This window comes from Mus musculus, chromosome 9 (genome assembly GCF_000001635.26).
Source record: "Mus musculus strain C57BL/6J chromosome 9, GRCm38.p6 C57BL/6J".
Lineage (NCBI taxonomy): Eukaryota > Metazoa > Chordata > Mammalia > Rodentia > Muridae > Mus > Mus musculus.
In genome coordinates this window covers 45,694,918-45,716,539 of record NC_000075.6, presented here as the reverse complement: position 1 = coordinate 45,716,539, position 21,622 = coordinate 45,694,918, and the positions used below count along the sequence as shown (strand labels likewise).

The window sequence follows — 21,622 nt, the reverse complement described above, 5'->3', positions numbered from 1 at the left end:
CGATCCTACTTCTGGGTATAAAGCCCACAGGACTGAAAGCAGAGACTCGTGTTTCTTGGATATCTGTGTCCACAGCAGCAGTATTCACAAGAGATGAACGGATCAGAGAGATGTGGTTTACCCACACAGTGGAGTATTACGCAGCCAGGAAAGACGTGAGATGCTGACATAGGTTACTGGATAGATGACCTCAGGCAATGCAGTACATAAAGTAAGTTAGTCACAAAAGACAGGCACCATAAAGTTCCTATTACAGAGGACTGGACTGAGTGAAGTCACAGAAATGGAAAACAGAAGTTTGTAGGGGATGGGAGGAGGGGTTAAGAGCACAGAGTTCAGTCTCGGTAATGGACAAGAATGGAAAAATAGCTCATGGTGATGGCTACGCAGTTCTATGAATGTGCTAACTGGCACTGAGCTGTATTTTTTAAATTAAAAAAAATATCGTGTGGTGTGTATGTGATGTCTGTGTACCTGCCATTCGTATGTGAGGGTGTGTGCACATGTGGAGACCTAAAGGTCTTCCTCCATCACGCTCTACCTTATTTTTGAGGTAGATACTCTCACTGGTCCTTCTGTGCTTCCTTTGTTTTGGCTAAACCCAAGAGCCTTCTGGCCCCCAAGTTGCTGCTGCATTTGAGCGCTAGGTTTTTATGTGACTTTTCGGGTCAGAGCTAAGCAAGCACTTTACCCACTAAGCCATCTCCCTGGCCTCCTGAACAGCACTCTTAAATATGGCTACGAAGTATAAATTTCTAAAAATCTTCCGAAGATAAAAACAAAACAAAACAAAACAAAACAAAACAAAACAAAACAAAACAAAACAGAGACTGCTTGACTTTTGCCTGGCTCAGATCTTCCTGGAAAAGGCTGCATTGCCCCAGACATGGTGGCCAGGGGTGGAGCTGTGATGAGGGTGGAGCTGTGATGAGGGTGGAGCCATGATGAAGGTGGAGCCATGATGAGGGTGGGGCCGTGATGAGGGTGGAGCTGTGATGAGGGCAGAGCCTGTGGGCCACCCAAAGATGAAAGGTCTGAGATGTCAAGAGGGTGCTGGTGGGAATGAAGGACCAATTCCAGAGGGCCAGAAGAACAAAGCAGAGAACACTGTAGCAACACGAGTTCTGGCTGGGAAGTGTTCTCACCCCAAGCTTGAGTCCTGATATAAACCCTGCTGCATGTCATCATGCACATAGACAGGTGTCTTTAGAGAAAACATAGTCACAGGAACACCAGTATGTGGCAGGACCTTACATGACCCCACCCTGGCTGTGTAATCCGTGCCTGTGAAATGCTATGAACACATGTTCAGATCCTTCCAAACACAGCCTAATCCCCACACCTGCCCGGGGCCAGATGCAGTTAGATCCTCAAATAGAAACTGGCTTCTTTAGGGACAGGGCCTGCCCAACTTTAAATTGAGATAGCACAGCCACTTCTGCGCATGTAAAACCAGCTAGAACCAGAGTTTTGAAGACAATGAAGTTAATTTAAAAACCCACCTTTTATTGTACTAAAAAATAGTGAGATAAAAAACAATTAAGTTCGTAAAATAGCCCCACTGTTTCTTTTAATTCAATGAATGTTTTAAATTAATTGCATTTTTAAGATCACTGTTAACTCAATAAAATTAAGTTTTTAATTTAATGGAATTGTTTTGAACCCACTAAACAGGTGTGTGTGTGTGTGTGTTTAACTGACTTGACTTTTTGCTATTGCTGGAATCGTCTTCTCTCTGACTTGGGCAATTCTGCATACTAGCCTGAAAGTGAGAAGATCTGTTCAGCTGGGGTTTGTGCACACTCACACACACACTTAGATACCTACTGGAGGCACACACTCATCTTCGAGAGCACAATACACTCATTCATACACACTACATACACTCTGCTATTGCATGTACACAGTCGCATTGTAAATACAGTACCACACAGCCTTACACAGTCAGGACTACATATCCCATGGTTTAATCACAGAGGGTGGTCTGCACCATGCATACACCTATATATCGACCCATGGCTATTTTTGTCTAGTTATATCTCTGCGCATATAACCCAGGGATATCTATACCACAACAGACAGCTATGCACATGACCCAGGGCCATGTATACCATGATATGCTTGTACACAAGGCCACAGTCGCACAGTCACACACTGACAGAAGCCCTGGGCAAGCACTCAGGTGCCCCGATGTACATGTATATTTCACACATTTATACAAATCTTGACATACTTTGCCCTTCTTTCTCTGTCACTCACTTTTCTCTCTTCTTCTTCCTTTTCTTTCTCCCTACATCTCCCTCCCTCCCAAACATGCACACTTGGGATTTAAATCAATCTTAACAATATTTCTCTGAAGCATTAAGAAATCAATAGGGCTGATTGCAAATTTATGTCATAAGGCAGAGGTGATCCATCTCGCAGAGAGTCTTAAAGCAGAGTGACTTATCTTTCAAGTGAATCTTTATTTTTCATTAATCTGTTCTTGGTGTGAAAAAAAAATCCCCACGAGAAGTCAGTGCCCAAATTTATTGACCTGCTGGCTCATTCTGAAGTTCTAACTTTCTAATCAATTTTATTTTTCATTATGAGACTTTAGAGAAATAAATTTGATTCTAAATTTTTATCGACCTCAGCTCTGGGTTAGAACTCTGTAGCAAGTGCCTGGGTGGTGTTTTACACAGTTCTCTGGCTCCACCTCGGGGCTCCCTCTGTGTAGTCCCCAGAGATGAGTTCAGAACTGGGATGCTGACAGGAATGTGTGTGTATGTGTGTGTGTGTGTGTGTGTGTGTGTGTGTGTGTGAACTGGGCCTTACCTTCAGCTTCTGGACAACACTCTGGGGCCCAGATCTGAACCTCGAGGGCTTTTTCTAAGGGGCATCTCTGTGAGGAATTTCTAAGATCAGGTTAACAGAGATGGGAAGATTCATCCTAAATGTGAGGGACTACCTTCACGGATGTCCCTACTGAATGAAGAGGAGACCGTGTGCTGGCTGATTGTGCACACTGCTTTGTGTACCTTCCCCGCTGCGATGGACTGACCCCTCAAACCCTGAGCCCAAATCGACCCTCTGTCCTTAAACTGCTAACGCCAAGTATTTTATCACAGTGACAAGGAAAGCAGCTGACACGTGGCCTGGTAGGAGCACATCTTCTGGCCGTCTCTCTAGGGAGGGAAGAGACCAGGCTGTTCCTGCTGTGTGAGCGTGCGCACACATGTGGAAGACTGACTGACTACCCATGAAGATGAAGGTCCATGTCAAGACTGGAATGCACGTGGAGGACCGAGACTATGTCCAAAGAAGCCCCAACCCCAGAACTCTGTTCAGTATCCTGTAGTGGGGAGATGGGTCTGGGAATCCAGTCTGTGTGCCTTGGACTCTGTCTTATACCTGAGCCACCTTGCATCTCAACACCCTCGGCCTCCTCAGCTGGCTGTTGATGGAAGTACCTTTCCAGTCCCCCTCAAGAATAGAGTGAGGGCCAGATGAGTGTGTACAGGAGCAAGCCCTGGGGACTGGATGCTGCAGAGTTCAGGAAGGCATGGAGTCACTGGGTCATCTGTGCACATGGAAAGAGCAGGGCCAGAGCTCCTCAGGAGCACCCCAAGCCTTGGTCCTGCTCATCTCTTGACTTGTCAGTGGAGCCTTCTCTAAGACACCCTTAAGCAGCAGCTGCCTCCGCTGCCTGCATTCTCAGGCCCTTGCAGAGGCTGTGCACACTGGTTACTGACCTCCTTTCGGAAACTATCCCAGGTCTAGAAGGCCAGCTAATGTTTTTCAGTGTTTCAAAAGCAACCCTGGGTTGGAGAGATGGCTCAGTGGGTAAAGGTACTTGCTGCCAAGTTTGATTGTTTGAATTGTATCACACAGACCCACGTGGTAGAAGAAGATAAGTGACTGCCACAGTTGTTTTTGTCCTCCGCCCTCAGCATATGTGCTGTGGGACACATGAATGTGCATGCATTTGCACACACACACACTCCTCTCTGATTTTACCCTGATGCTTTAGGGCACAAAATCAAACCAAGTTTCTACCCTCTAATGTGGTAACATTTGGTTTAAGGATGAGCCAGTAAGTGGGCAGAACCACACTAGCACTGCGCGTTCTTCATCTCATCCCTCTCCAGATGGCCAGGATGCAAGGGAGCAATGTTTGAGAAGGGACCTTTCCTTTACCTTCCTCTCCTCGCACCCTTTGACCATATCTGTGCCTAGTGAGAAAACAGGCATGGGTACCATATGAAAAGAGACTAGTGAGCCTGCCGGATTCACAGGTGGATGGAAGAGGGGCAGGTAAGATGGCTTCTCGCTTACCTTCCAGGTCACCTGGATGCTCTGTGAAGTCACTGGTTGCAAGGTGACATCCATGGGAGGCCCATCAGGAGCTGGGGAGACAGAAGAAGCAACACTGAGTCACATGTTGGGAGCAGAAACAACCCTGTGTCCTCATGTCCACCTGAAGAACCGCTGAGGAGGGGGTCCACACACAGATGACAGAGTTGGTAGCTGTTTATCAGAGTGGGACCTGGTAGTTTAACTTTATGATCATTCGTAACATTGTGCTCTTATGACTTAGGAATGTTTCTGTATCATTTTGTTTTATAGTGACACACATAAGAAAGGACAGCAAGAGAAATCTTTAAAGTTTTTTTTTTTAATTAAAAATCTGGGGCTAGGTGGACAGCTCAGTCAGTAAAGTATTTGGTTTGTAACACCAAGGGCACGAGTTCCATTCCCAGAATCTGTGTGGTGGTAACACTGCCAGGCCCAACACCAGGCAGGTGGAAGCAGATAGATCCCCAGGGCTTGCTGGACTGGCAGCTTAGTCTTCTTGGTGGATTTTTGGCCAGTGAGAAACTATCTCAAAAAGGGGTGGATAGTACCTAAGGAACCTACCTAAGGCTGTCCTCTGGCCCCGACAAACACCCGTATACAAGGGTGTGTGCACCTGCTTGTTTCCTTCTGACCCTCTCCCTATTCACATGCCCCACACTGACACAGACAGACAGACAGACAGACAGACAGACAGACACATACACAGAGACAGACACACACAGACACACAAGACACACAGACACACACACACACATAGACACACACACACAGACACACAGATACACACACAGGCACAGACACAAAGACATAGACACACACACAGACACACACAGACACACACACAGATGCACACAGACACACACACAGATGCACACACAGACACACATAGACACACACACATAGACACAAAGACACAGACACACACACAGACACAGACACACACAGACATAGACACACACACACAGACACACACAGACACACACACACACACATAGACACAAAGACACAGACACACACACACAGACACAGACACACACAGACATAGACACACACACAAACGCAGACACACACACACAGACACACACATAGAAACACAGACACAAACACACACAGACACACAGACACAGACAGACACAGATAAACACAGACAGACACACACACAGACACACAGACACACACAGACACACACACACAGACACACAGACACACACAGGCACACACAGACACACACACACACACAGACACACACACATAGACACAAAGACACAGACACACAGACACAGACACACACAGACATAGACACACACACAAACGCAGACACACACACACAGACACACACATAGAAACACAGACACAAACACACACAGACACACAGACACAGACAGACACAGATAGACACAGACAGACACACACACAGACACACACAGACACACATAGACACACATAGACACACACACACACACACACACACACACACACACACACACACACACACACACACACACACACACACACGACTCAGACTCCTTGTCTTGCAGAGCTCTGCATACTTCTTTTCCATATAGGCGGGAGCCCAGGAAAGCAAGGCAGAACCATGGACAGCTCCCCTCAAACCAAGGGGGGGGGGGAAGTAAAAAAAAAAAAAACCAACCGCTCAGAAAATTGTGGCCTCTCTATGACTCATAAAATACTTTTCTGGTTCTCTCTCATTTCTCTCCAGACTACAAGCCAACTGTGAATAAACAGGGTTGGTGGAGACTGGTGTGCAGGAGTCCTAAGACCGTGGACAGTGGGGGCGGCGTGCAAGATAGGTGCTCACCAGCCTCTTCCGTACTGATGGTAAGCTCCTTGCTTGGCTCGCTGCGCCCGATCTTGTTGAAGGAGTACATGCGGATGCTGTACACCGATGCAGGGTGTAAGTCCACGATGTTCGCCTGGTTGATAGTTGGGGAGATGTTGCGTGTGGACTGCTTAAAATCCCAGGAATCTGTAAAAGAGACAACCATTTCAAAACAGCCTGGCAAACTCTGGGACCTGTTCCTACCCCAGCCTCAAGTGTCAACCTAGTTACAGTTTGGATGTCAGAGGGGGTCCAGCTTACATCAATAGGAGAGAGAGAGAGAGAGAGAGAGAGGAGAGAGAGAGAGAGAGAGAGAGAGAGAGAGAGAGAGAGAGAGAGAGAAGTTTTAATAACTTCACAGGGACTCTAAAGGGTCCATTTGAAAAAGCTCCAGCTTGGGAGAAGCCAGACTTTCCTTTGTCCTGGCCAGCCTGTGAGCTAAACTGAAGACAAGGTTAGACAAGGTGCTTTCTAATGTCCACTGAGGTCATCATCTGCTCACTGTCCCTCAGTCTGATGGACAGTGCCTTTCTTACTGCATCTTTTGGTACATCTGAGACTTACCATTCTGATTGTGAGATACACATTTGCCCAGGGTTTCCGTGGGAAAGGGCAAGTGAGGACCCCTCCCCTTTCCTCCTGCTCTCTGCTTCTGTATCTCCCTTTCTTGTGTGCCTGTGACAGGATCTGAGAGTTCTGTGTGAGGCTGGAGGGGACAGATCAAGTGCCAGAGTGCATAGACCGACCCCACCCTCTTCCCTGTCGCAGCTAAAAAAAGGTAAGATATCAGAATCTTCAGAATGAGGGGCCAACAAAAGGATTAATGTGTTCACAGTCCAATTCATGCAAAGAGACTGTCAGTCTGTTCCAGGGCTAATGTTTAGCAAAATTGTAGAACATGGAAAATGCCAGATCAACGCATCCCAGGGATCCTGTGGCTGTAACATTACGCCTCTCCAGAGGAATGCAGCCATTCACCCATGCTTGCTGTCCCCACAGGGGGACTCTAGAACAAGATAAAGAGAGGCTGAAGTTACAATGATGGCTGAGCCAGGACCTTCCCAACCCAGAGCGCTTGATCAGGCAACCCCCTTTAGCACTTTGGGGGAAAATGGCAAAGACCAAGGAAGCAAGCTGAGAGTGGGGCTTACAAGTGTTCTCTGGGCCATGTTCAAATACCCCTGCTCATACTAACAGTCTGTGCTTGGGAATCCACTGTGGCATAGAGTGTTCTGAAAAAGTCTCAGTGGAAAAGATTAAGCCACATTTCTATAGTTTAATTCTGAAGGCAGGAAGGGGGGCTACAATTGTAGGCAGAGTTTAGGGGGATAGTTTTAATGAAGGTGTGTATGTATGCCTATGTTCACCCAAGTGTGTTAGCATGTATGTATATGTGCATCCAAGTGTGTTAGCATGGGTGTGGAGGCTGGGGGACAGTCTCAGTGTTCCTCAGTTACCTTCTACTATAGTTTTTTTTTGAGGCAGGGGCTCTCATTGAACCTAGAACTCGCTATCAGGTTAGACTGCTTCTCTTGCAAGCCCCAGGGATCCTCCTGTTGCTGCCTCCCCTAATGCTGGGCTGCAAGTGTGTGCCACTGTGCTTGACATTTTAATGTGGTGTCTGGGGATTGAACTCTGTCTGGTCCCTGTGTTTGCTACTGAGTGAGCTATCTCTCAGCCCTTAAGAAGATACTTAAGGCCGGGCGTGGTGGCACACGCCTTTAATCCCAGCACCCGGGAGGCAGAGGCAGGCAGATTTCTGAGTTCGAGGCCAGCCTGGTCTACAGAGTGAATTCCGGGACAGCCAAGGCTACACAGAGAAACCCTGTCTCGAAAAACCAAAAAAAAAAAAAAAAAAAAAAAAAAAAAAAAAAAAAACTTAAAACTTTCTGTTACATTTAATAAAATAAATGTGTGAATCTCTGCATCTCTGCATGTGTGTGTGTATGAACACATACATGTGTGCACACAATACAGGGGATCACGTGCATGTGGAGGTTAGAGGACAACTTGCAGGAGTCAGTTTTCTCTACCATGTGAGTTTACTCACTGTGCCAGCCTGACAGTCCAAATCCAAAGTACATATATATATATATATATATATATATATATATATATATATATATATATATATATATATATATATATATATATATATATATACATATATATATATGCATGCATGCACACATACATACATGCACACATACATGTATGTATGCAGCCGGAACACATCAGAATCCTATTATTTCATTTCTGGTTAAATGAGGTCTTGATTCCTTTAAAAACACAGCCCTCAGCTGCACGGGCTTAGCATCTGTGAAGGGCATCAGCCCAATTCCAGCCTGTAGTTTTGCATTTAATTCATCAGTTGCTGGAGCCAAACTAGCAACATGGCAGGCTGTGGCGTCTCAGAAACACATTATTCTCTTCTTGTCTTTAACAACACCCCAGCCACCCAGAGAGTCACTCTGGGGCTGACAGGTGAAGTCAGAATTGCAAATAGCAGGCTCCTACCTGCCACGGACACCCTTTTGATTGGGGATGTAACAAACTAGCCATGTGGAGGCAGGTGCTCATGGCTCTGTATGTGGGGTCCTGGTTGCTGGTGCCAGCTCACAAATCACATTGGGTTTGCCTGTGTTTATGGGAGTGGGAGAGCGATCAGAAGTCAGTGCATTCATTTTTGATGAGCGCAGGCAAAGGGAAGAGCCGCGTGGGATGTGTTTGAAAACAGGGGCCACAAAGATGTATTGACATCCACCAGGCACCTGTGTGGTGCCAGGGGCATCGGTGGAGGACTTAAATATGCATCATTGACTCATCAGGTCTTCCTCTGATGTCGGTGCTGGATCTCCACTGCACAGGGGCCTCTGCATCAGCAAGTCTCATCACCCACTTGGCCTGTCAGTGGGCTCTGCATATATCATTCTCTCCTTCCCCCATTTTCTCTGAACCGTTCGCTCCTCTCTAGGCTTTCTGAGAAAGCTCTTGAATTCTGCTTTTCTCCTGGGTCTGTTCTGCTGGCTTTCTGCAGCTGCAGCCCCCTGAGCCTACCCACAATGGACACTTGCTTCCAGGTTCCAACCTATGCCCTCCTCAAACACCATACACCCCTCATACATAGGCTTCTGGACTTCCCCCTGTATCCTTTACTATGGAGTCTGATAGCTTTTAAGCCCCATGTGCTCTTGGCTATATAAGGGCTCTCTCCACCGATATCCCTAACCTGGCTCAAATCATCATTGTCATCTCTCCCAGCCTTCTCTCCAGCTAACTGTGCTTCTGCTACCACCCCCGCCCCTAGCAGATCTGGACCCCACAGCTGCCATTCCTCCCGCATATATGGCTGAGACCCTCTCAACGGCATGTACTATACTTAGGCTTCTTTCAAAGCACAAATCGGATCCTGTCATCTCCTCCCACAAAACTCTTCAATCTCTTCTTGCTACTGGGTAAAGAGGAAGTTTTACGTCAGGCCCAAGCCCCTGCAGCCTGGCTCATGTCTGTCTCCCCAGCCTCCAGTAGAGCCCTCGTCATAGTCATTGTACAATATAGTGTTTTGGAGCTCACTGTTCCAGGAACATTGCCCAAGAAGGTGCCCAGCCCTTTGAAGTCAGGAGTCACGGCTAAGGCTTTGGTCCTTACTCCCACATTTCAAGTACTGACTTCTTAAAACCTGTCACTGGCTTTTAGATCAGAGCCCCCTCTTGCATTTTTACTTTGAATTTGGAGCCCCTCTGTATTTTGTCTTTTCTTCATCTGCCTTCCACGTTTGCCAGTCACAGGAGTGAAGGGGATGGGCTGTCCCAGATAGCAGCCCCTCCCTTTCTCTTGTCACTTGTTTGTAGGTAGATGTGACCTTATGTTCCCACCCCACCCTCACCCCCTTTTGTTTTTGGTGTTTTAAGACAGAGTTTCTTTTTGTAGCCTTGGCTGTCCTGGAGCTTTCTGGCTCTGAAGATCCCCAGACTCACAGAGACCTGCCGGCCTCTGCCTCCTGAGTGCTGAGATTAAAGGTGTGTACCACCTCTACCAGCACCAGCACCTCACTCCCAAATCATTTTTAAATGTATCTCTCTCCTGGGGACCCTTCATGACTAATGCGTCCAAGTCATGTTTAGAGGGCTCTCCTGAGTTTCAGGCTTGATCATGGCCATCTTTCTGATGCTGAACAGTTGAACTCAGGGGCCTGTTTCCTTCTGTTCTCTTTTCTGCTCTCTGGGAGCACCGCGCTGGATATGGTGAATATTGTCTCTTTAATATTCCCTTTCATATGTGCCTGCCTTGCCCAGATTAACATATTTCATTAAGGGCTCTCTCGTCCTTTCTTCATCAAAGGGTTTATGATGCAGAATATTCTTCTTAAAAAGTAAGGAAGTGGCTTGGGAGATGGCTGTGCCTATTGCTCAGAAGGCTGCTTGTTGAAAGAAGCCTGGGCTTTGGCCGTTTTAGGAGCTACTTCACTGCAGAGGGTTCAGGGTGAGAAGAGCTGCCTCAAGGGGAACACAAATCCAGTCTCTGTGCCTGATTCCCCCCTTGGACCCCATTTGTGAAGCACACCTCCTGCATAGCACTCTCTCAGTGGCACAGAGATTCTTGGGGTCAGAGCAGCAACTGGAAACATCTCAGTTACCAGTCGTACCCCAGAACTACACACTAAACCATGTTGGCTCTCGCCATGGGGCCAGCAGAGTCTCCAAGATGGCTGGCCCCCGAGACAGTGTTCTGGGCTTTGAAGGCTATCCTCAGACAAGCTCATCCCTGTCTGTGCTTAGTGAGCAGAGGCAAATGTGGCATCTGCATTTTTCAGTGCGTGCAGCACCATCTGATAGATTTGTGTGGATGGTGCTATTTATCATTCAGATTCATGTATTATTACTCTACTGCCTGGGGCCGGGAAAAGACAGCATGAACATGGAGGCTCAGAAAGGGCAGGCTTGGTAATTTCCCTTGGAAAATTAGCATGATGAGCTACGTGGCAGAAAACCTGACCAAGGTGCAAGGGCAATGGTGGAAACTCAGCTTGGGTGTGGTCTGGGGCAGGAGGCAGAAGGGAGGGGGAACAGAGACACGAAAAGAGAGCCGAGGAAGGTTTCAATGTCGTCATGTCCCATTCATCCTTACAACTTCCCTGAGAATGAAGATTCCCATCTCTGTTTTGCAAAGTGTTAGGGCTAAGGCTTGTGAGTTTGCCTAGCATTCAAGAGGCCCTGGCTTGCTCAGTCCCCAATACCACAAAACAAACAAACACACAAACACACAAACAAACAAACAAACAAACACACACAAAAGCAAGAATTCTGTTTCTGGTGCTGCACACCCATAATCTTACTGTTTGGGAGCCTGAGGTAGGAGGATAGCAAGTTTGGGGACAGCCTGAGCTACACGGAGAATTCTAGGCCAGCCTGGCTTTAGGGCAAGATCTTGACTCAAAAATCACCCTACCTTCTAAGAAAAATGGAAAGAGATGCTCAAAGATGTTTAAAAATACTTGCTAAAGGCCACACAATTCTGATATTTAGTCACTCCAAGTCTGCAGTTTAAGGAATGACTGTCATCGCCCTATATTCATAGGTACAAAGAGGTCAGCTTAGATAACACACACACACACACACACACACACACACACACACACACACACACACACACACACAAACATGCCCACTTCCTTCCTCTTTTGAGTCATTCTTCTGTTCCCTTGGATACAGTCCTCCATCCTCATGTAATACAGTTAACAGTGAATTGCATTTGATTGGTTAGTGCTGTGTAATGGTTCTGAAAGTGTGTGTGTGTGCGTGAGTGCTTGTGCCATTTATGTTCTCTTTCCAAAGGCAACATTCTGCTTCCTAATTCATTCTCTTTTTCTACTCCATGACTTTTGCATGATTCTTGGGGCAGTGGGAAGATTGGCACGTGGTCCATGTGGCAGACTGACAGACATAAATTTCAGCCTGTAAGTCCCATAGGGCTCTAAACTGCCACATGAGGTATTTGAGCTACTGGGGGAGGGGGGGTTATATTTACCCAGGGCTCCCTTTAGCCTAATGCCAGATGCTTCTAGAATTCTCCACAACCCTCCTCCTTTAGACATTCTTCATTCTGCACCCACTTTATAGACCAGGAAACTGCGCCATGCTCGTATTCTTTGTCTCTGTGACAGCGAGCTGAAGTTCTCCTGGAGTCCTTGCACCAGTATGCCAGGATGTTCCAGGTGTTTGGTTGGGTAGGCTCTTCTGGAGCAAGTCTCTGGATCTCTAAGTGTGCAAACTTGTGGGAAGGCTGTAGGGCTTCCAGCCTTCCTGCCCTGTCCAGCCTTCCTGCCCCTGTCCAGCCTTCCCACCCCTGTCCAGCCTTACTGCCTCTGTCCAGCCTTCCTGTCCCTGTCCAGCCTTCCTGTTCTGTCCAGCCTTCCTGCCCTGTCCAGCCTTCCCGCCCCTGTCCAGCCTACTCCTCACGGTACTTTACTCAGTACAAGCCAGAGGAGGATGGGGCAGGGTGATGTGTTATGGACATATTTAAGAATAACATCTTCCCTGGTTGCCTCTCTTCTATGTCTCCTCCCAGATGGGTGATGCTCTCAGTGAGTGTTGCTCATCATCTGAATTGAACACTGCTCTAGGAACGGTTTCCATACATTACAGAGGTTTGTCTGCGGAAGGGGCAAATCAGGGAATAAGCAGAAGTACAGTCAGGGAGAAAAGCAGAATAGCAGCTACAAAGAACATAGGAGCAGGGAGCCAAGATGTCCCAGGTAGCTACTATCCACTGACTGGGCATCACCCCACAGAAGTGAATGTGCCTCTGGGAGGCTCGTGCTCCGCTTCTTGAGAGGCCTGTGTGTGAGTCAGACACACTCAGCCTTCTTGCACCTCTGCCTCTGCTGTTACCATCTTCAGGGCTTCAAGTACCTTTTTTTGCTCTGCCACTGGATGGCAGTTTTTTAGCATGCATCCATCCTTGGTTCCACAGAGCAGAAGCTCAGCTTGGAGGCTCCCATCCTTGCTACAATGCACACCTGCAGCCATAGTGTGGTGCCCATGGATGGGGGCAGCGGGGTCTGTGTAGCCTGGGCTGCATCTTGCCTGGCTCTGAGCTTCTGTTTTCTCTGCAGGTAGTGTGTTCTATGGGTTAGTCCTCTAGACCTAGCTTAGTGAAACATCCACAAGGGACCAGGCAGGGTCTTTCCTGATGAACCCTGGCAGCTGCATCTCTTCTTTGCATTCAATGTGATCCCTGGGTGCCTGTCTGTAGCTAGGCCGGAGCATATCACAGTGTCTCATGGTGATTTGGCAGCAGCATAGAGCCTCTGGGGCTCTAGAGGAAGGGCTCTGAGAGTAGGCAGTCAGTGACCCCATCTTACCTATCTCCAGCGCACTCACCATCCCAAACCAACACCATCCAGGTGACCCTGCAAACCCATGACATCCCCACAGAGCAGCCCACAGGCCTGCACTTGGCACCGATAAATCAGACCATGGGTGAGAATTGTGCTCCAGGGGACTGATCCTTTCCTGACTTCAGTGTATCTCAATCCATATCCTAGCTTCCCAAGCTAGCCATTGTTCCCCGGGGGACAAGGAGTGTACATGTGAGGGTGCTGGCGATTCTGTGTTAGGTGGTGCTCCTTCGGAGAGGCATAGGCAGGCTGTGTACCACAAGAGGCCACAGTAGGCAAACCCTTACCATCTGTCCCAGCACCTACCTGATTTGTTCTTGTATTCAATATCAAAGCCGGTGATGATGCTGTTTCCATCAAATCTCTGAGTCCAGCGCAGGTTCATGCTCCGGGCCTTCACCTCCCGGATCTCTAGCTCTGGGGGGTCAGGGGGCTCTGGGCAGTGACAGAAGAGGAACAAAGGTGAGATAGTAGCAGATAGCTTAGCTGTGGGCCTCTGGGCCCTAGGGAAGGTGAAAGGGCAGGTGGGCAGGTGAACGTACCTTGCACAGTGAGCTGGATCAAACCTCGGTCCTCTCCATATGAGTTGATAGCATGGCAGCTGAAGAACACGGAGTCCCCACGGTCAGCTGGCTTGAGCTAAGATGTGACCAGCAGGAACAGGAAAGGGAGGAAACAGGGAGAGTATTTTAGAGGGGGGCATTCGAGGGGGACATTCTAGGGGGATTGGGAGGGAGATTCTAAAGGGTCCTATCTAAGGCTTTTCTCTGTCGAAGGATTGAGATGTGCATGCAGAGAACTCAAGCAGGGAGAGAGGGTCACGGAGGAGACTGGGAACTCATGTAATGATGGTTTTCAGAAAGGAGACAGGTTGAGGTTCTGATGCAGAAACATCTGGGTGTGGGAATGGTAGGGATGGAAGGTGCCCCAAGCTTATTGGGACTGGAAACTCACCTTAAGCGTGGAGACCACTTCATCGCCATTGTCCTTGGTAGCAATGGCATAGCGCATGACACGGTCGGGATCAATGACTGTGTCCCCCTTCTCCCAGCGGATTATGATGGGCCGCTCGCCACGCGCAGTGCAGTTCAGCTCCTTGGGGTGGCCCTTGATGGCGATCGTGGTGTTGGGGTGAGATGTGATCATTGCTGGGACTGGGGAAGAGAAGGCATGGGGCTGTGAATATTCCAAGACCAGCCCAGGGAGGCAGGAGGTGCTCATGTGGCAGAAGTTCTGTCCCTCACCCTGCTCTGCCCTTGGCTACGCTGGATGTCCCACCTCTAAGCTCTGCCCTTTGCTGCCCAGCTTCAGAGGGCTTCCTCCCAGGAAGGGGCATCATGTTTGCCTGTCCCTGGTGCCCCTTGGTATCCGTGCCTGGTACTTTCTTTCTCTTCCCCTTACATTCCCAGGATCCTTCTAGCGATGCCAGATTTTTTTTTTTAACATGCACAACATAGTTACAAAGAAAACCAGTTATATTGAAATATGGTTATGCAAATATTAAAAACACTAACAAGCAAACTTTGGATATTGTTTATCACACACGGGCATGTTCCGCTCTTATTCTTTATGTGATGAGATCTGGTGGCAGGCCTTATAATTACTGTCTTATATTACCATGCTTTTGTCACGGTGATGAGCACAAATGCTATTTTGAGAGGTCTACAGTAAATATGACATGACATGAAAGTATCTGTGCATTTCTATGGGTGACAGTCTCTCTCTCTCTCTCTCTCTCTCTCTCTCTCTCTCTCTCTCTCTCTCTCACACACACACACACACACACACACACACACACACCATTACTGCTGTGGTTTGTGGCTTATGTTCACTGGCAATCATTAAATATCAGTTAGATATTTAATGATTAATTTAGCTAACATCAAAAAGATGTGATTTCTCCACACTTAAACATCTGTCCCCATGGAATCATCTCTGTAGATGTCTGGGGCCTCTGTGGACCCCAGGTTCAGGATCATGTTCTAAGGCCAGGGTCTCTGCTTGTCAGAGGGGCTGAGGTGTGTTTAGCTCGGATTTGTTCCACAGGCTGCCTAGTAGGGACACTATGAAAGGCCTTCTAGCAGCAAGAGGAGAGTCCACCCACCGTGCCCTACCTGCTGATCCTGTGGTTTCACCGAGGCAGAGCCAAGGCCCTGGATGGTCCTCCAGAGGCCCCTTCCACTTGCTTGGCAATTAGCTTTACCAACAACTAGGCCTCCTACGGACTTACATGTCTTGATCAGAAATAGGGAGGGAGGATGGGTAGAATCTCTGAATCTTGGTCCATGCCCTCTTTACAATTCAGAGCAATGTGTGCTGGGCTCCTACACCACCATGAAGCACTGTGCCAGGCCTTGGGTAATACATTCCTGACCTCCCAAATCGGGGGACTGGAAAGATAGGTCTAATTGTGGCCAACAGGAACAGGGGAGGCATCTGAGGAGCATTTCTAGAAGTGTATGAGAAGGCATAGTCCACGCTTGCCAGGAGCATTCTCTAAGATCTAGGATATGGAGTCTGCTCACAGTGGGTTCTGCAGATCGAAGAGTAGCTCGCAGTTGACCATCATTGGCTGGTTGGTGCAATGGTGTGTGAAAGAGACCCTGTCTTCTCTTGTTTCAAAACTTGGACCACTGGCATAAAGCTCGCTCTTTCCCAGTGGCTCCTCTTACTCCTCTGCTCCCTCCATTGTTCTCCTGGAACACTCGTTTTATTTTCTTGTGCTTGAATAGGTGTGTGGTGTGGTGTGGTGTGGTGTGGTGTGTGTGTGTGTGTGTGTGTGTGTGTGTGTGTGTGTGTGTGTGTGTGTGTGTGTCTGAGAGCCCAGGAAGAGGCCACAGGCTGATGTGAGTTATTGAACTCAGAGCTTATCGATTTGCCAACCAGTCTGGCCAGCTAATCCGAGGAATCCTACTATGTGTTTCCCCAGTGCTGAGGTTACAGGGATGCCATCCCGCTCAGCTTTTTAAGTGGGTTTTGGGGATCAAACTCAGGCTCTCTTCCTTGTGCTATACTTTACCAACCGAGTGACTCTCTAGCCCTATCCCCCTTCCCTTTTTAATGGCTAGCCCAGACACTGCTCTTCCCAACCAACTCTCCAGGGACAGCTGGCTTTTAGGACCAAAGAAACCTTTGGAGAAAGGAAGACTGGACCTGGAGGGGTCCAATCTCAGGTACCAACCGAGGGTGAAGGGATGATTTGAACAGGTTCAAGCAGGTGTAGGACAGCACCTGCTCCCTCAGGCTCCCCGAGGTCACACCTCACAGACAGATATTCCCTCTGAGGCCTCCATGTGTAGATCTGATGTGGGATGGGGTTGGGGGCAGCCCTAGCCCCAGGCCTCCATACCAATGTCTTAGCACATTCCCCTAGTCCTGGCTCATCAAATAATGAAGCAGATAAACTTTATAATGCACGGCATTACACCAGAATATACAATAAAATGCGAAAGACAAATAACGAGGTGTAAGTTATAATGAAGAAAAAGCCTGCAGTCAGAGACATCCAAGTATGAATTATTGACTAAGGTTTTACACTCTCAAGGATGTGCGCAGGAATATTTTTCCATCAAAGATTTGCATAATTCACTCGTATAAACCTGGGTGGAATATAGAGTGAGATTTTACATCGACAAGCCGAGCCTTGCACTGCAGATGCCTCCATGTTTTACGGGAGGGTGGGAACTCGGGGGGGGGGGGATGCAGCTGCTTCTGCAGTGCCCGCAGGGAATGAGCAAGGCCTGCATCTGAACCCCTGGGTGGGTCTAGGGCCTAAGGTAGTGTGTGTGGGGAGGTGATCTTGTTTCTCTCTCTCTCTCTCTCTCTCTCTCTGTATACAAAAAGGAGGATAGGGGCAGCTTCAGCTTTGCACAGGTCAAAGTCGGGAAGGGGAGGGGGACAGGGAGGATGAGCCCTTGGGAAAACTTCCCAGCTCTGAGCCATGGTGAGAAGCTTGCACATTTAGGCTGTGCCTTCCATGCCAGCCTCCAGCACCCCATGTCAAGACACCTTCTATCCAGACACAACTTCATGCCAGGGCCTGCAGCTTGCCAAGTGGAGCACAGACCCCAGGTCTCACCCTGTGGGAGCCGCACCTTTGAGTAGCCTACAACCTGTGCATCCGCTCCAGGGCACTTGTCTTTCCAATCAGTGTTACCCAGAGACGTACCTGTGGATAATCAGAGACAGCAGGGTCTCCAGAGGCCTTTGGCTCCTCAGCCCTACAGAGCAACCGTATCTGGAGCCAGCTGCCCATCCTCCGGCTGACTAGATGTTTTTACAGTGACAAGTGCCAGGCACCACACCTGACAGCTCTTCTTACTGCTAGCTCAGGGAAGCCATTGAAGGCGAGGAAGAGAGGGGGCTTGAAGAATTTGGGGGTCAGGAGGCCTGGGCTCTAGTCTTGTCGCTACCAGTTTTGTAGGCCTCCAACACATTAAGGTTAGCGTCTCTGTGTCCCACTGAGCAGCTTTTTGTCCCACAATAAGCATACAGGTCTTGTATGGCACCTGACCTATCAGGCTCTGTTCCTGCCCACAAGTCACCCCTGCCCTACTCTGGCTCTAAGGGAAGCATTAGTTAGACCCACACGCACCAAACTTCTGGCTTCAAATGCTTCTGGTAGATGGTTTCACAGAATCAAAGTGCCCAGATAAAGACCCCACTCCACTGCACCGTACCCATCAGCTGCACCACTGCCGAGCACCTGAAACCTGGCCGCGCTGATTGAGAGGCGCTATCAACGTAAAACAGACAGCAGATTCCAGAAACGTACAGAGAAGAGAGACGTAAAGTACACTTACATTTCTATATTGATGATGTTTGTTGATACTGAGTTAAGTGAATGGTAGGGTTACAGCCTGTAATACCCCACAGGGGAAGAAACTTAGGCTCTTTAGGGAAGCCATTTGCCCCAAGGTCACTCCACTAGCAGGCAGAAGCACCCCTGAAAAGAGGGGAAAAGCTCTAGTCCCAGCTATAGGGGTGCTGAGGCAGGAGGATTGTTTGAGACAGTTTGAGTAGTATAGTGAGGGCCATGAAGGAGGAGGAGATTGTGGAGAAGGTGGAGGAGGAAGTGGAAAGAAGGAAGAGGAGGAGAAGGGAGGGAGGGAAGAAGAGAGGGAGGGAGAGAGGGAGGAGGAACTTCAAAACATCTCAACAGGCAACCACAAGCAGTCTTTTTTGTATCCTTCTATACTCACATGGTGCCATCACATGTGAACCAGTGGAGTTCCCCTCCTCTCCATATGCCAAGGCCCCAGTGTGATTGCATAATTGAGGGAGCCATGAGTTGATACCTCTGTATACACTGCCTATACACACACACACACACACACACACACACACACACACACACATGCCTGTGGTCCTCTGTGGTGGCAAGCATTCCATGTGATAGTATATATTCTGTATGCTTTCCATGAGTGACCTCCTCCGAGGGACTCTGAGCTATTGTCCCCTGCAGCAAGGCCCAGTTCCCTCCTGCTACCTCACTAGCTCTGTGGCCTCCTTGGCACCTACAGTTCTCTGGATACCATAAGCAACTGTTTCATTTTTGCTTAGCTCTCCTGATGCCAACCCTAGGAAACGAGTCTCATTAGCCCCATTTTTCAGATGGGAACCTGAGGAGCAGCAGGGGCCATTCACTCTGAGCTGTTGTGACAGAGCTGGCTGTCTCTCACCATCTGCCTCCCTGCCCTCCTTGTGTGCAGTCTCTGTTATCAGAAATGGGATTGGATTGTCACTAATGAGCCGCCTCTGTGCATTAGCTGGTGTAGCCTCAGCATATGACCCTGGGGATCGAAAGGACCAGAGTTTTAGGGACCTAGACAGAAGTGAGAATGCTTAGGCAGAGGACAGAGTCCTGGGTTGATATGCTAATGACAGTCTTGGATTTTTATGTTGTTCCCTTTAGGTGGGAGGTGACCCCGAGAGCTGTGGTGAGCAGCAGGTCCATTGCTTAAAGCTTTCCATCCCTGTGCCATTAAGTGACACTGGAGTGTCCAACATGGGACAAATGGTGGTAGAGGATACAGCAGCATCCTGGTAGCTTCCAGGCCCTTCCCTGACTCCATGTCACACGAGGACACTTCTCCTGCAAGGCTTCCCACCTGGCCTTGCTCTCCCGCATGCTGTCTCCTTGGTCTGATGGGAAGACTCCTGGGCAGAAGTCTTTGTGGGCCCCAACCTGCACATATCTATGAAAAGGAAGTTCTGTGGTTCTCTGTGACTCCCTGGCAGCCTATATGGGACATGGAACTCCAGCTACTGCCAGTTAGGTCTGTGGATCTAAAGCCTAAACTGTCTCCTCCCCCTCCTGGTCCCATGGGGCCTTCCAGGCAGGTGCAGCAGACAGCAGAGAGGGACCTAGACTAGAGGGGCGCTGATTGTGGAGAGCGGCTATCCTTCCTGAAATCCAGGGCCCTCTGGGGCTGCCAGCCCAGGAGAGAGGAAATCAATTTCAAAAACAGGACAGTTGTCAGAATCCGATGTTACCGGTTCCGTCTGTGAAATTACTCTCAGGCTGGCTCCTGTTGCCCCTGAGGTCCTGCCTGGATCAGCTGCTATTTACATTTTAATTTGATGTGAGAGGCCGATAGGTTTTTAAAACACCATGAGACGGCTGCTCAGCTCAGCACCCACATGTTCTGCTACTCCTCTCAGCTTTAGAGGTATAAAAATAATTTCTTTTTTGAACAGGGTCTCTCATGTAGTCTTTCTGGCTGTCTTGGAACTCACTATATAGACCAGGCTGGTCTCAAACTCATAGAGATCTGCCTATTTCTGCCTTCCAAGTACTGGGATATAGGCTCTAGAGTTCTAAGACATTACACAATGGGCTAACCTTCGCCAACCTGGCTCCTACATCGTTTCCCAGCTTTCAGCTCCCTCTCTGCTTCCCCAGATCTCATTTCCTAAGCAGGGACGATTCTATTCCTTAAATTTGCAGAACCCTGCATTACGTTTTGAAGAACACCTCTTCCTTGCTTCAAAGGAAGCTAGATTATAATCTCTCGTTCTCTCTCTCTCTCTCTCTCTCTCACACACACACACACACACACACCAGTGTGGAAGCTCAGAGAAGTTAAGCGATCTGTCTGAAGTCACACCGTGGTGATCTGAAAGGACATCAAGTCTCTAATAGTTCACTATGCCCCTTCCTTCCTTCCTTTAGTGTTAGCCCAGATGCCTCCTTCCTTGCACCCCAATGCACCCCTGGATGACTTTTGAGAGGAGTCCAGAAGAAGGCAGAACACAGGAGGTGGATGGGGTATGTGGGGGGCAGAGGCCAGTCCTTATGGGCTGGGGCTGAGGCAGGAGTAGGTATGATGAGGCAGGCTCCCTCTGTATCTGGCTCCCCCATGTCCTCTATGGTGATGAGAGCTCAGCTGCCTTTTCTGACAGTCCTAAAGCCGCTAGGGAAGGAAGCTTCAGCTATGAATCCCCAGTGGAGAAGCGCTGCCCTGCGGGAAGAACAGGAAGAAACCGATGACAAAGACTGCTTGTCGGAGTCTGAGTGGCTGACAACGAGGCTCTTGGGTGCCAGTCACAGAGAAAACTCGATTTGACTGAGGGTTTACTATGCGCCAGGTACTGTGAATAAAGATATTGGATCATCACAGATGGGGAAACTGAGGTTTGGAGAAGTAAATAGGCTATGGTCACATAGACAGTCAGAGTCTGGCACAAGGCATTTGGGAACTTGCTGGCCCTGTGACATTGGACAGAGGAACAGAATGGCATAGAGTTTAGGGACAGGTAAAATAGGTCCCTGGCACTAATATACTAGAGCTGTGGTGAAGGCTGACTTGGGGAAAGAGGATTGGCTTGGAGATTGAGGACCAAGGATGCTGTCCCAGATGAGTGGTATAGGGGTGGTCCAGGAAGTTTTCATACCTGTCGACACTAGAGAACTATTATGAAGCTTAATAACTAACTCATCATAGGCGTGTAGCTCTGTCCATTGAGCTTAGCATGTTCGAAGCCCTGGATTTACTCCCCAGCACCACATAAACTGGGCAAAGTGGCCCAGGAGGCAGGAAGAT

At 48.6% G+C, this 21,622-nt stretch overlaps 1 protein-coding gene across 4 annotated transcripts in view; it reads right to left on the bottom strand.

Annotated features, from left to right (window-relative positions):
• Dscaml1 (DS cell adhesion molecule like 1) overlaps positions 1–21,622 on the bottom strand; it is a 326,281-nt gene that overhangs the window by 37,174 nt on the left and 267,485 nt on the right. For all 4 annotated transcript variants that reach the window (XM_017313109.1, XM_006509947.2, NM_001081270.2 and 1 more), the window contains 5 exons: positions 14,532–14,731; positions 14,120–14,216; positions 13,884–14,012; positions 6,158–6,325; positions 4,318–4,388 (listed from right to left, as the gene is read on the bottom strand). In XM_017313109.1, the coding sequence (XP_017168598.1) occupies positions 4,318–4,388; positions 6,158–6,325; positions 13,884–14,012; positions 14,120–14,216; positions 14,532–14,731 (665 nt within the window). The remainder of the gene's footprint in view (positions 1–4,317; positions 4,389–6,157; positions 6,326–13,883; positions 14,013–14,119; positions 14,217–14,531; positions 14,732–21,622) is intronic.